The sequence below is a fragment of the Ambystoma mexicanum genome, chromosome 12 (assembly GCF_040938575.1).
Source record: "Ambystoma mexicanum isolate Mex_15411 chromosome 12, UKY_AmexF1_1, whole genome shotgun sequence".
Classification (NCBI taxonomy): Eukaryota; Metazoa; Chordata; class Amphibia; order Caudata; family Ambystomatidae; genus Ambystoma; species Ambystoma mexicanum.
This window is the reverse complement of record NC_090936.1, coordinates 1,168,646,584-1,168,659,999: the sequence shown is the minus strand read 5'-3', so window position 1 is coordinate 1,168,659,999 and position 13,416 is coordinate 1,168,646,584. Positions and strand designations below refer to the sequence as shown.

Sequence of the window (13,416 nt, the reverse complement as noted above, 5' to 3'; positions counted from 1 at the left end):
CCCTACCTGAAACTGGTATGAATGCTGTGTGGAGTGCTGAATGGCTGGGTACTTGTCCCAATACACATTCCTTGTTGTGAGTGCCTGGAGGGAAGAGAATGGCTGAATTAAGAATGATTGGTTGCTTGAATGTGACCTAGCAGAGTAAATGAGACCAAATAGTATATCTGGGGACCTCTCACTGCTAGAAATCGTTCAGAAGCGGAAGTTGCAACTGAAGCCATTCAGAAGCTGAAGTTGATACTTGATGCTTAACCTTGAAGCCCAGCTGGAAGAGAAGAATTGCTGTTGCTCTACTTTGTCGATCTGAGAGCTGTTGTGTCTCCAAGAACTGATCCGGGAGGACCTGGTAAGGAGACCTCGTCCCGAGCTACGAAGGACCATCGTGCACTGCTAACCTTCTCTGAAGCGCCCTGGATGTCAGCCTACGAAAGACTGTCAACCGGAGACGGGCACTGCCGTGGAATCCGAAGAGAATTGCCCGGACATCTGTCGACCGAGGTACCAATGTTATCTCATCGACCGGAGCTGCCGTGCTCTACTGCCTAAGAACACTTTGAATCAAGAACTCCCTTGCTCTTCACCGTCTACCGCTTCCCTACTTCCGGAGAAAGTCCAGGTCGCGGACGACTGAGGAGAATCCGCCGGTGGGTTTCCTGCCACCCAAAGACCTCAAGGACGCCAGAGAAGATCCAGACGCAAGCCGTGGCTACGTCCCAATAGCTGACGCCAGACGCAGTCAACTCAACACCCTTGCTGGGCCAAAGTTCTTCATTGACTCTTTGCGGTAACTAACCATCGTTGTCGAGGTGCACTGCACGCCTCATCTGTTGCAGGACATTTTCGACCGATTGCCAACTAGCACCCCAAGGACCGAAGCTGCTGCCTCACCGACAGCATTCACCTTTTCTTCATCCAGGAATCTCGACGACCCATGGCTCCTGCCTTAAAGGGAGTTCACTCAAGAAGGGCCTGTTGACGAACTGACAAAACTCTACAACACCAGATACATTGTGGTTGCAGAACTATTAGAAAGACCCAAGACTATATTAAGCACATATGGACTGGGCTTTTCAAATATGCTTTATTTACAGGTTGCCCAGGTGGGGCGGATCCTTGCACAGAACTGTCTCTAGGTAGCGAGTGTCTGAATTCTGCCATTGCTTGATTTAACTTTCGTTCTTTCTGTGGCTATCATTGATTCATCTTACAGTCCGATTTGTATGTCATTTGAACTGTTAGCAGTCGATGAATTTCAAGGGAATCTACAGTTAAAGTGGTACCGCGTAGACTTGTATATATTTGCCATCATGGTATTACCACCGTACAAAGTGTGATTGTGTACATAACGTGAACCTTTATATAAATAGCTGTGTTTTCTCTAACATAGTGTGTGGACATTCCATTGTGGGAGCTTGGGGACTACACTGTACTTAAGAACCAGCCCGCTTCACCTCCTGAGAGCTGAAGCCTTTGGTTGCTCGTCCATTCTACCACATAGAGAAACTTGGCTGGGGTCCTCTGTGCCTCTCCTCTGCCATATAGAGAGCAGGAGTACAGATATCCCCCTCTGGTCCTTTACAGCAGGGACTCTAGGCTAGGAGTAAGGCAAGTAGGGCACTTTCCAAGTTCTGTCACCTCGAGTGAGCAGGCACCTGTGGTTTCAGCTGCAGATCACCCCAAATATTTGCTTGGCTGGTTTGAGGAAGAGCTTGCCTCTTACTTGGAAATCACGTTTTTTCACCCCTATGACAGAGGATTTGGATCAGACTGTACACCCAACCTAGTTCCAACTTAATACTTCAAGTGCCCAAAGATTAGCCCATTTAGGGAAAGGTCCACTCTGCCTTCTATAAGAAAAATGCCAAAGCGGATTAGACGATTCCAAGCCTTCTTTAAACTCCAATCCACACTGCTGTAACAAGTCCTTTGCCTTCAGATATCGTACCTGGAGTGCTCTGTCTGCAAGAAGTAGGGAGAGGCACGTGAAGTTTGGGGGCCCTAGGAAATCCCATGATGGTGGAACCCTTTTCCCTCTGGAAAGGCCTCTTCTTTGCTAATCTAACCCCACACCCTTACTCTGCCTACACGAGTCTCCATTAATCCGCATCCTGGTAGGAGCTGTCATTTTACTGCCAGGGCTGCCTTTGAAGCACTAGTTCCCAGCTAACTTTTAGGAGTAACTTTTCCATTTCTCTGGAGAAGGTGGCAAGCCTTCTCAAGGGGGTCAAAAATGAGGAATTCCCCTGCTGAACCAGAGTGATGGTTTTTTGGTAAAACGTAGCCCAGACAACAGGATACACACAATGCCCGGCCAGGAATGAGTCACTGTCCACCAAACTGACTTTAAAATGATAACAAATGCTTTTGGCCTTTTATAAATGTATAGGCTCAGGAGCCTCTGTGCGGGATCAGGCCTCTCAGGCCTAGTTTATGTTTAGGTATTAATCTGCGACACATATTGGGACCATATCATTTAGCTTGGGGGGTTGCTTCTGGTAAAAGCTAGACCTGTGTCTGTTAGATGCCCAAAACTGATGCCCTAAAAGGAAATGTGTATGGATCTCAAAACGCCCACCCCCACAACTTGAACTAACATCTGCTGGAACTGGCAAGTCACAGCGATAGGTGTACTTTAAGACTGTGGTGGGTGAGCGAGCCAGGCGATTAGCGGGGTTTTGAAGTGGCAGGGGGTGTTCGCAGCAGGTTGGGTGGAAGTGTTTTTCACTTACCTGGCACGGACAGGGGACTGTGGGTAGCGGGTAAGCTGCTTACTAGGATGGGGCACAACCAAATCGGGGTGTGAGCGCCATAATAAAGGTAGGGCTTTTTGGAGTGGTCTCCAGTGGTCGAGCAAAAGCCCCCAACCAATTTCCCATCCACCTTTTGTTTAATATATAGTTTATTTTGAAGTTGGCCCCCGAAACCCCTGTGAACCGATTCCCTTCATGAGCTATAACTGGGAAGAGAAAGAGGGTGAAACCGATTTTCACAGCCTTTTCCCATTTAGATCTGACAAGCGCAGGTGGGTACTGTCTGCATAGTGCATCTGCAGGAACTCACTGTACATCAAAAACTCATTCCAATAAAAAGGTTGCAAAACACTTGCTTTCTGATCAATACAACATGTAAGTGCAGGAGGGAAACCTGCAGGTCTAATACATACTGTCCCTCCAGAATCCTATCTTCAGCAGAGCTTTAGCACCTCTTTAAGTGACAGAGCTGGGCTAGAACTTCTCAGTCTGACAAAAATACACTAAGGCTCAAAGAGATCCTTGAATAAGAGCATTTCAGCGTTTACTTTACGAAGGTGCCGTCTCCCTGCTTTCCTTTCATGGAATTCCAGAATACTAGGGACCTGCATGGACCGTATTTGGTCGCCTTGTGCTGGAAGCACCCAATACCTTAGGCCTAATGGACCTGATGAATTCAACAAAGAGCTTTAAGGCAGATTCAGGCCTCCACTGGATGCCAGTGAATGGAGTTCAGAGCAGGAATGGTGCAATTGTATGGTGTAAGGCTGGGTATCAGCCTGGCCACCTTGTTCTGCATGGCCTATAGAAGAGCCAGTATGTACTTGGGGAGGAACAGATCTAGACCATTACAGTAGTGAAGCCTTAAATGGACCAATGCTCTGGTGACCTCCACCTTACTAAGGAAATCTATTAAAGTCAGAATGTGTGTGTGACGGTGCACTTGGAAGTGTGACTTTGTGGGTAGCACTAGGATGAGGACGGGGTTTGGCAGGACGGCGGTCAAAGATTACATCCCGGTTCTCGGTAGAGAAAACTAAAAGGCGGGTAGGGGGCTCAGGGAACCCAAAAAGGAGGGCCCAGGATAAAACTAATGAGTGATGAATTAGAAGGATTCATTTCTTTAACTGTTGGGGGGGGGGGAGACACTAATTACCTGAAGAGATGTTGTACAAGGCAGCCAAAAAGTGTCCAAAGTCACACTGTTTGTGGCACTGGCAGGTTGAGTGAAGACCTGTTCCCCAAAACCTTCATTTTAACAGTGGCCATGTCCAGGTGTAGAGGGAACCCCATGAAGCGGGCCCAGTTCCCATTGGATGTTGGGGAGCAGGGGATAGGATTTAGATTGAGATGCAAAGGATTCCTAAATGAGATCGAGCTTTTCCTACAGGAAGCGGCTCTCAGGAAAGTAGTTGAAGCTCTTGGCCTGTGAAATGTCTATTCATCCATTTCTGCTCCTCCTCTAAGTGGTGCAAAAGCTCACCATTGAGATGCACAGTGACTTGCATGTCCTTCTTGGGTGGAGTAGAAAAGGGGTGGGGGGATTTTCCTCTCCAATACCTTGAAGGACAGCAGATTCCCTGCTATGGCACAACGGTCCACTTCCTGACTATGAATGCATGCGGATCATCGGGTCTCCTGAAATGCGAGCAGTTAATCTGCATTTGAATGTGGAATGATGCACATGTAGGAGGAAATGGAACACATTCTACCTCTTGTGTATTAGTGGTTCTACAATTTTGTTTTATTTTTGCTTTGTTGGCAAATTGATGAACGTGGACTAAGGCACACATGCATCAGAGCGCTGAACAGCAACTAGTAGAGGAAGAACAATAAAAAAAACACAATATTTTGCACTAAAATGCATAAAATCCCATCACTTGCAACTATATTTAAATCTGGAGATACTCGCAGGAAATTACCCTTTCTTTGGATGCTGCCTACTTCTCATTACATTAAATTTCTACTACTCTAGTGGACCCATAATCTGTAACGGTCAGGACACGTAATAGTCTAAATTGTACTCCGCTCAGAAAAAATAATCATGTGCAAGAACTACACTACAGGAAAGAAAATGCAGATATTGGAAAGCTATTTGAAACATATTGGATATTGGAAAATGCAGATATTGGAATAATATTCCAAAGCCATTGCATATTCGAAAATGCAGATATTGGAAAGATATTCCAAAGCTATTGGATATTCGAAAATGCAGATATTGCAAATATAGGTTATAGGTCAAAGGTTCGACTGAAAAGGATAGAATGACAAAAGGGTCAAATCAAAAGGACCGAAAACCAAAGGGTTGGGTTTTTTGGGGGGAGGGGATCCCCCAAAGCCCCTTTTTTTGTGGTTAAAAACCCCTTTTTTTCCTGTACGAAAACCCCCAAAAAATATATATTTTTTAAAACAAATGCGACCCTTTTGTTTTAGGTCCTATTGACTCGACCCTATGGCATTCGATCCTTTTGGATTCGAACCTTTGACCGGACACCGAAAATGCAGATATTGGAAAGATGCTTCAAAGCTATTGCGAAAGGTTCGAATTTGAATATGGGATGACTTGGCATTTCAGCCAAGTAAGCAAATGCTGAAATGGGTGCTTAACTGCAGGTCACATGTGCGATTCCCAGCCGGGTCCCTTTTAACTAACCAATAGTCACCAAACATTTTTTTCCTGCAATCTTTTTTTACTGAATTTTTGACACAAAAATACATAAGGCTGCCAGTGTTTCACCGTGCATTTTGTGGGGAAAAAACGTAAATGTGGTAGAAAACTAAAAGGCGAGACATTGTTCAGTAAAATGCATAGAACCCGTTACACTTCTGAGATGGATGCATTGAGTATTATTAAATTAGGCAGTAGTGTCACCCGTCATTTGCAGTTCATCGAAACATCCAAACATTATTCATTTTGTAAATTGTTACTGATCAATACATGTCTTTTGTAATTTGGTGGAAAAAACGTTGTCTTTTTTCGGATACTGATTTGTAGAAGAACACTAACCAGTCTGATTCTTCTACTGAAAGGTTAGGGATGTATACATGAATAAAATATGCAAGCACTGTCTGACAAAGTGCCACTTGGAGCGACAATATTGTGGGTTCCTGTGTGTATTGTGCTTTTGGGTTAAGAGGAACTGCAACATAGGATTGGACATGTTACAACCTTGATGTTTTCCTTGTGTTAACATGCATATATTGTCGCCAACTAGGAAGAGCAGCATCAAAGGGAGCTTTCACTTGTCCGCAAGCGACTTGAGGACCTGGAAGCCGCACAGATGAAACAACTTGAAGAGCTTGGGCCACCAGGGGACCGAAGCCGGCTAGAAATTCGTACTTCTGTGGACAGGCGTCAGATCGTGGAAGACACAAGTGACGTCAGCGACTCGAACGCTAGGCTGAAACTCTGAAGCACTTTGTCATTTATGTCTGGTTTCCATGCGTACTGCTTGCTTGTATCATACTGACACGTGCCTTAAAACGAAGTAAAGAAACATATCGCTGGTCTTCCGGGTGACTTAAATGCACTGTGCCTATGGTTTGCTAGTGAAGTGAAGGCAGGTTTTTTTTGTTGCATACTGAACCATTCTGCAAAGTTTTTAAAGCCTTGGAACGAACAGCTCAGGATTTGTATTTTATGAAACTAATCTGTGAACTGCAACAGGATTCTTTGCACATATGCACTCTAATCTTTTCAGTACATTGAAGTATTTTATTTATAATATCAGATTATTTAATTTTTATCAGTAAATCACTTATGTAAATAGATTTGTTTCTAAAGTTTAAAAAATCATAAGGCAAATATGTACAATTGATTTGAATTTTGAAAATACATATTTTTTTATACTTTTCAATGTCTTCGTGTCCTGGCTTTATTACAGTGTTTTGTTTGGAAAACAGGACATTTCACAGTTCAGGAAGTATCAGCTGACAAGAAAATTGGATCCGATTAGACTTGAGAACCAGTTATTAAGCCATGCGAAATGTGGGTCAAAATAAACCATTTTACAGCAATACATTTGGGGGCAAACCGTAGATGTGCATACAGTCATCTGACTGAACTGATGCCAATTGGCTTCCAATGCCCACCCCCAAACCTCCAAAGGCAGTGTTTTGCCAACCATGGATCCGTAGACCTTGCCCCCACCGGGGGCTAGAATACTTGCTGATGCAATCTTGGGAGAAGCTATGATTAGCTGAGCAACTTTCGCCTGTACCCACAGATGAAATCTACCATACCTACATACTCTAAAAAGCGGACCTCCAGGCCCTCTCTCAAACATTGCATTTAGTCAAGCACAAGCATTGGTGCTTTGCCATACTCGCGGTGCGGTAGCATTGGTCCATGCCTGCCTGATGCATATGGGAGAGGAGCAGAAAACGAGACCTCACACAGACCACATTTCACTTTAGATCAGCACTCCACTTGACGTGTACGGTCTACACACCATCCCTTCCTAAATGAACAGCCTCCGTATCCAAAAACAAACTCCGGGAAGAGGTCTACAATCTGACTCTGGGCAGCTTGTGAAAACCAGCTCCGAGCGTATACCCAAGCAGTCATGAAGCCGATGCCCAAATAAATGACGTGTGGTGGCTACGTGGTGACCAAGGGCGAGGGATCTCCATATGCGGTGCAATGAAGCTGCCACAGAAACTGAACTAGGCCCATTGCTCTGGCTCTCTGCACAAAAGCCAAACTGTATTAACATAGGGTAGATTATAATGCTTCCTGTTGCACACTAAAGATAGCTATATCTAGGATATATGTATGAAGATTGATATATGCTGCAGGCTGAATCTATAAAGCACCTCGCTATCGCCTTCTAGTAGCGATATGGTTACATGATTGGATAAAGGCCAGCTCAGAAACATGTCTGTCGAGTTGCCTTATCCCAGAAAGCATCCTCGTACTATATATTCTATATAGCTGCTGCTTACCACTATATGTATACTGCTTTACTGTGAAGCTTATGCTTCTTAAAGCGTGAGTGCTTCAATGCACTTCAAAGTGCTGTAGAGCGGTGTAGCCTACAAAGACATCACGCCACAGTACATGTTCTTCATTTGCTGGCAATGTGATTAACGTGTCTTCACAGAACATTTCTAACAGAACACCAGAAATGATTTTGTTACCCTTTCAGGTGGTGTAATTCTGCCTATTTCTGTCTAGGCCTCTAAAGCCAAAACTAATCTTATGGTCTATTACGAGTGAGCACGAGTCAGTGGATTTCCTACCCCTTTTCACCCCTGCAGGGTAGACTGGGCAAAATACCACATCTCCCCTTAGGGAAGGTGTGGTGAGTGGAGGGTTGAGCGAGTACTCGGTCTTAGCAGTTTCCAGTGTTTCCCTTCTATCTAAAACATCGGCACCCATCTCCTAGGCACCCTACATCACACTGAACATTTTCCAGGGTATATGGTGGCACACACACTAATCACCAATGGTGCAATTACTGAAGCTTCTTTTCAGTCCCCCTCTGGCCTGATCTATTGGCGTTTCTCAAATACTACTACACTTCAGCCATTACTTCTACACTTCTACACTTCACGGATGTCGCCTGTGCCTTTGCATTTGGCAAGTTCTCACATTGTGTTGCTCATTCATTCGATCAGACCCAAGGCAATGTCTTCTGCCTGCTGCACTCGTTATGCACAATCTATACTGCATTCGGGATTCTGCTCGCATTTGCCAGTACATTTCATCGGCATCAGTCGTGTATGTTTTACTTTAGGGATTGTAGTATTTCCTTCTGGTAATATTAACAATACTGCTGGTGGCCCCCTCAGTAGCTTGGGTAACTATCGCTTCTCCTCTTTCCCCAGAGGAGGGTACTGCTGCAATACTGTTTGCTCTGGTTCTGGCGCACTTGTCTCACTTCAGACCTCGGAACGCCAAGTGTACGATAATTGGTGTGAGGGTGCCATGAACACAGAGCTAGCAGTATACCAAGTTTCGAGGGCCTCCTCGAAACGGCGGCGGAGACCGCGCAAAGGTCCTGCGTAAGATGATCAGCCCACTGGTTGGCCATGGGCCACTTCCGAGAAAGCTTACTTGCAGGGTTTGGTGCCGAGAATAGTTGGTCCAACTATTCCAGTGGGTCGGAGCGTCTTCAGAGACCTTCTTGGACGACCAGATGCAGAGGGGTCCCACGGGATGACAGCGGGCTCAGGGTGCCAAACCTTCCAGTGGGTCACCAGCGGTTCCTTGACTCGGCTTCTTAGCTTCTGGATACTTGGATTCTATCCTTCGTTCAGTGAGCACTCCAGAGATCGACATGGTATGTGTGTTTGGGGGCTTCTCTTATCCCAAATCTCCTTTGCGCCAAAACAAAGAGGACCCAAAAGGAGATCTGATCACATACAAGCATACCATACGTGGACCAATCGTGGACCACAGTGGTCCAAGGCATTCACAGCACTAAAGACTCTCTGGCACCCAGGATGTGTATTGGGGACAGACACCCCAGTCCCCATACTGGAAGCACACACACCAGGCATGCAGAAGCCCACGAAAGCTTGGCGTTTGGTGGGAAAATGCAAGCCCAAATAAGGACTGACCCGGATTGGCTCGACCTGGGGAAGGTGAGGGGGCAAGATGGCCAAAGGACAGGACAAAGAACCTTGTTGCGTGGCCATTTTGGAGCCAGGCCACCTATTTGTGCCAAATGCGGTAATCGCGGTTTTCCTGGCAGGAAAGGGTTAACATTACATGAAAAGATAAGCTGCCACCAGCCCTGTCCGTGACACATCTGCACATTTGCTAAACAATCCTTCGAGAGTATCTTGGGTCTTTGGAAATGACTAAAAGACCCAAGAGTACTGTACTGGAAGGTACAATGTACACTTGTTACATGTTGCAGAAAAGTTGCAACATTGGAAAAGAACTAAGGGAAACAGTCTCCCAGTACTGACTGTCTTAAGGGCATGTCAGTTTCCACATAAGAAGTGAGCCAAAGCCCAGAGGAGTGCAGCAGAAGGCTGGGCACCCCTGGCAAAGTCAGAATATGGTGTTAAACAGCAGCAACAAGTTGGGGTGTGGGGGGGGGGGACAACTGGAGGAAAAATTACACATAAATGGAAATCTTTCCTAACACTCGCCCCTCCCAGACCAAGGACAGTGGGAATTAATCCATCCCTGGATGAGTCATGTTCAGGTCAGTTATACATTCTGGACAACCCATCAGCATTGCTATGTTGAACACCTGGCCTATGCTCAATAGTAAAGTTAAAGCCTTGCAGACATATGGACCACCTGAGCAACTTTGGATTCTCTCCCTTAATGTTCATTAGCTACTTTAAGGGCTTATGGTCAGTTTGCACAGTGAAGTGGGTCCCATAGAGGTACGGCCTCAGCTTCCTTAGGGCCCACACAATAGAGAAACGGGTGGCCAGTCATAATGTCGAAAAAAAAATGTCGACAGACAAAAATGTCGACAAAAAAATGTCGAAAAAAAAAATGTCGACTTTCGTTTTTTTTAATTATATATTTATTTTAGGGGTTCGGGAGTTAAAAAAAAAAGGGGAAAAAAAAAAGGGGGGGGTTGGGGGGGAAACCCCCCATTTCGAAAAAAAAATGCATTGAAAAAAAAAGTCGACATTTTTTTTTCGACATTTTTTTTTCGACATTTTGACTGTCGACATTTTTGTTGTCGACATTATCACTATAAACCAGAGAAACGTTCTCTACTGTGGACCATCTGAGCTCTCTGTCCTTAAACTGGCGACTAATGAAGCCAATAGGGTGTTCCTTACAGCTCCTGTCCCAGTGTCGGAGGCATCTGTCTGCACAATAAAAGGTATTTGGTAATCGAGGGCCCTGAGAACAGGGGACTGGTACAAGGAGTCTTAAGACATTGAAGGCCTTCTCACACTCTTCAGACCAAGTTACCTTCTTGGGTTTCTTAGGAGTGGTGAGAGCAGTCAGAGGGGCAGCTATGATGCTATAGTCTGCCATGAAATTTCGATCGTACCCAGTGGGTCCTAAAAAGGCTCTCACTTGGGTCTGAGTAGTGGGGGTAGGCCAGTCTTGTACTGCTTGTACTTTACTGGGTAGAGGCTGTATCCTCCCCCCACCTACTTCATGTCCAAGGTAGACCACTGAACCTTGTCCATTCTGGCACTTACTGGCCTTTATGGTCACGTGGGCCTTCCGAAGAGCCTGCAGCACAATCCTAAGGTGTTTCACATGGTCTTCCCAGGTGGCACTAAAAACTGCTATTTCATCCAGATATGCAAGACCAAATTCATTCAACACATGATTCACAAGCCTCTGGAAAGTGGCAGGGGCATTTTTCAACCGAAACTGGTAAAGACCCTCTGGTGTTGAGAAAGCTGTCTTCTCCTTGGCTTGTTCTGCAAGAGCTATTTGTCAATAGCCTGCAGTGAGGTCAAATGTGCTGAGGTATTTGGAGGCACCCAAAGTTTACACCTGCTCATCTGTTCTAGGCAAGGGGTGTGCATCTGTCTTGGTGACAGCATTCAGAGCCCTGTAATCCACACAGAACCTCAACTCAGAAGTACCTGCTTTTGGAACCAAAACTCCAAAAAAGGACTACGAGAGGGTTCAATCACCCCACGATCCAACATTTTGTTGACGTCTGTCTTAATGTAAGACCTTACTTTGTATTACATCCTGTATCCCCTACTTTTGGTAGGTACACTGTCTCCGGTGTCAGTCATTGCACCCAGGTGTCAAACCAGGAGACTGTGAACAAGGGGGAAAATTGCCTCAGCAAACTTTTCACCTCTGCTTGTTGATCAGCAGTCAGGTGAGGGGCCACATGGACACCCTCAATGGAGCTGTCTGAAGGACTGCTCTGGAACAGGTCAGGGAGAGGTTCGGACTCAACATCTGAAGTCGGCAGCAGTGCAGCGATTTCAACTATTGGGACGAAAGCCTTCAGCCTATTTACATGGAACACTTTTGCAGCCTGACCAGCCCTTCCAAGATCCACTAAATAGTTGACCTCACCCAGTGGCTCCACCACTGTGTAAGGGCCTGACCATTTGTCCTGTAAAGCTCGAGGCCGTCTAGGATTCATGATCAGGACTTGCTGACCAGGTGTGAAATTTGTGAGGGGAAACCTTCTGGTCATACCAATGTTTCACCAGTGCTTGCCCTGCCTTCAGTTTCTCACTAGCCAGACCCATCAGGAGTACCAACCTTTTCCTGAGCCCTAGCACATAGTCTACTACATTGGTAGTAATGGGGGGAGTGGGCATAGTGACTATATCCAAGGGTCCCCTCACAGGGTGACCAAACAGAAGCTCGAAGGGGCTGAAGCCGACACCCTCCTGTAGTACCTCTCTGTAGGAAAACGGTAAGCATGATCCCATTTTCTTCGGTGGGATTCTTCCAGAGCCCCAATCATGCTTTTTAAGATTCTGTTAAACCTTTCAACAAGACCATTGGTTTGTGGGTGATATGCGGATGAAAACCTATAGGTGACACCACATTCCTTCCACATGGCCTGCATATACTTTGACATAAAGTTGCTGCCCCTATCAGACACAACTTCTTTAGGGAAGCCAACCCTAGTAAATATGCCAAGTAAAACTTTTGCAACTGACTTGGCAGTCAGTCTTCAATGGGATGGCCTCAGGAAATCTGGTGGCATGGTCGACCAGCACCGGATAAACCTATTGCCTGAGGATGTGTGGGGGTCGAGGGGACCAACAATGTCAATTCCTACCCTCTCAAATGGCACCCCCACAACTGGGAGTGGTACCAGTGGAGCTAGGATTTTTGAGCCACTCATACCAGATAACTGGCAGGTGGCACCACTTCTGCAGTGACTTCCTACTTGCACCCCCATCTTGGGCCAGTAGAAATGCATGGATAACCTTTGCTTGATTCTCTTGATTCCAAGCTGACTAGCAAGGGGCACTTCATGCACCAGCTGCAGGAGGAAGGGTCTTACAGCAAGGGGAACCACCAACCTCCTATGGTCTCCTTCTGTAGGCTCACTGTAGAGGAGCCACCTTCCCAATAGATCCTGTGCTTCCCAGGAGGTTCACCGTCCAGCTGGGAGAAGGCCTGTCTCCTGAGGCATTCCAGAGATGGGCACGCACGTTGGCCCTTAATGAATTCTTCCCCGTCGGGACCACCTCTTACTAACAAGTCTTTTAGTTCAGGATGGTCAGTGGGGTCAAATGCTTCAGGTAACACCTCTACCTCGTCAGGCCCTGGTGTTTGACCAACTTCCTCCACCTCAGTGGTAGGTGAGTTAGGTGGAATATTCTCTTTCCCTCTTGTCTTTTCTTTTTAGCCTTGGGTTTCCCTTTTGGCTTGGGAACTGCAGTGGTCTTGGCCAGTGATGCCCTTGTTTGAGACTTTGTGCAGGTCTTTCTGCTGCATCTCCCACAAGCCCTAAGGCCCTGAGATAATTTCCCAGCAAGACCTTTCTTGGGACATCCCTCCGAATGCTCACTGGAATCCTGACTACTGTACCATTTAAAGTAAGATTTAGAGGTATAACTGGGAACTGAAGAGGTGGGCCATAAGCCAACTTAGTGGGCATCGGAGGAGCTTGGCAACTTCCTCTGGGTCTACCAAGGTAGAATCCACTACAGTTTGACTGCACCCACTATCCCTAAGAGCAGGAGTATCTACTCCATTAATCAGCACAATGTCCTTAAAGTAGTGCTTGGTATTATC

General features: G+C 46.1%; 1 protein-coding gene across 2 annotated transcripts in view; it reads left to right on the top strand.

The window, feature by feature from the left end:
* CEP83 (centrosomal protein 83) overlaps positions 1 to 6,610 on the top strand; it is a 284,641-nt gene extending 278,031 nt beyond the window's left edge. The window contains exon 17 of one of the 2 annotated variants that reach the window (XM_069629801.1): positions 5,969 to 6,610. In XM_069629801.1, the coding sequence (XP_069485902.1) occupies positions 5,969 to 6,166 (198 nt within the window). In that variant the 3' untranslated portion in view covers positions 6,167 to 6,610. The remainder of the gene's footprint in view (positions 1 to 5,968) is intronic. The other variant, XM_069629802.1, reaches the window with a different exon arrangement.
* Positions 6,611 to 13,416: the final 6,806 nt, after the last annotated feature.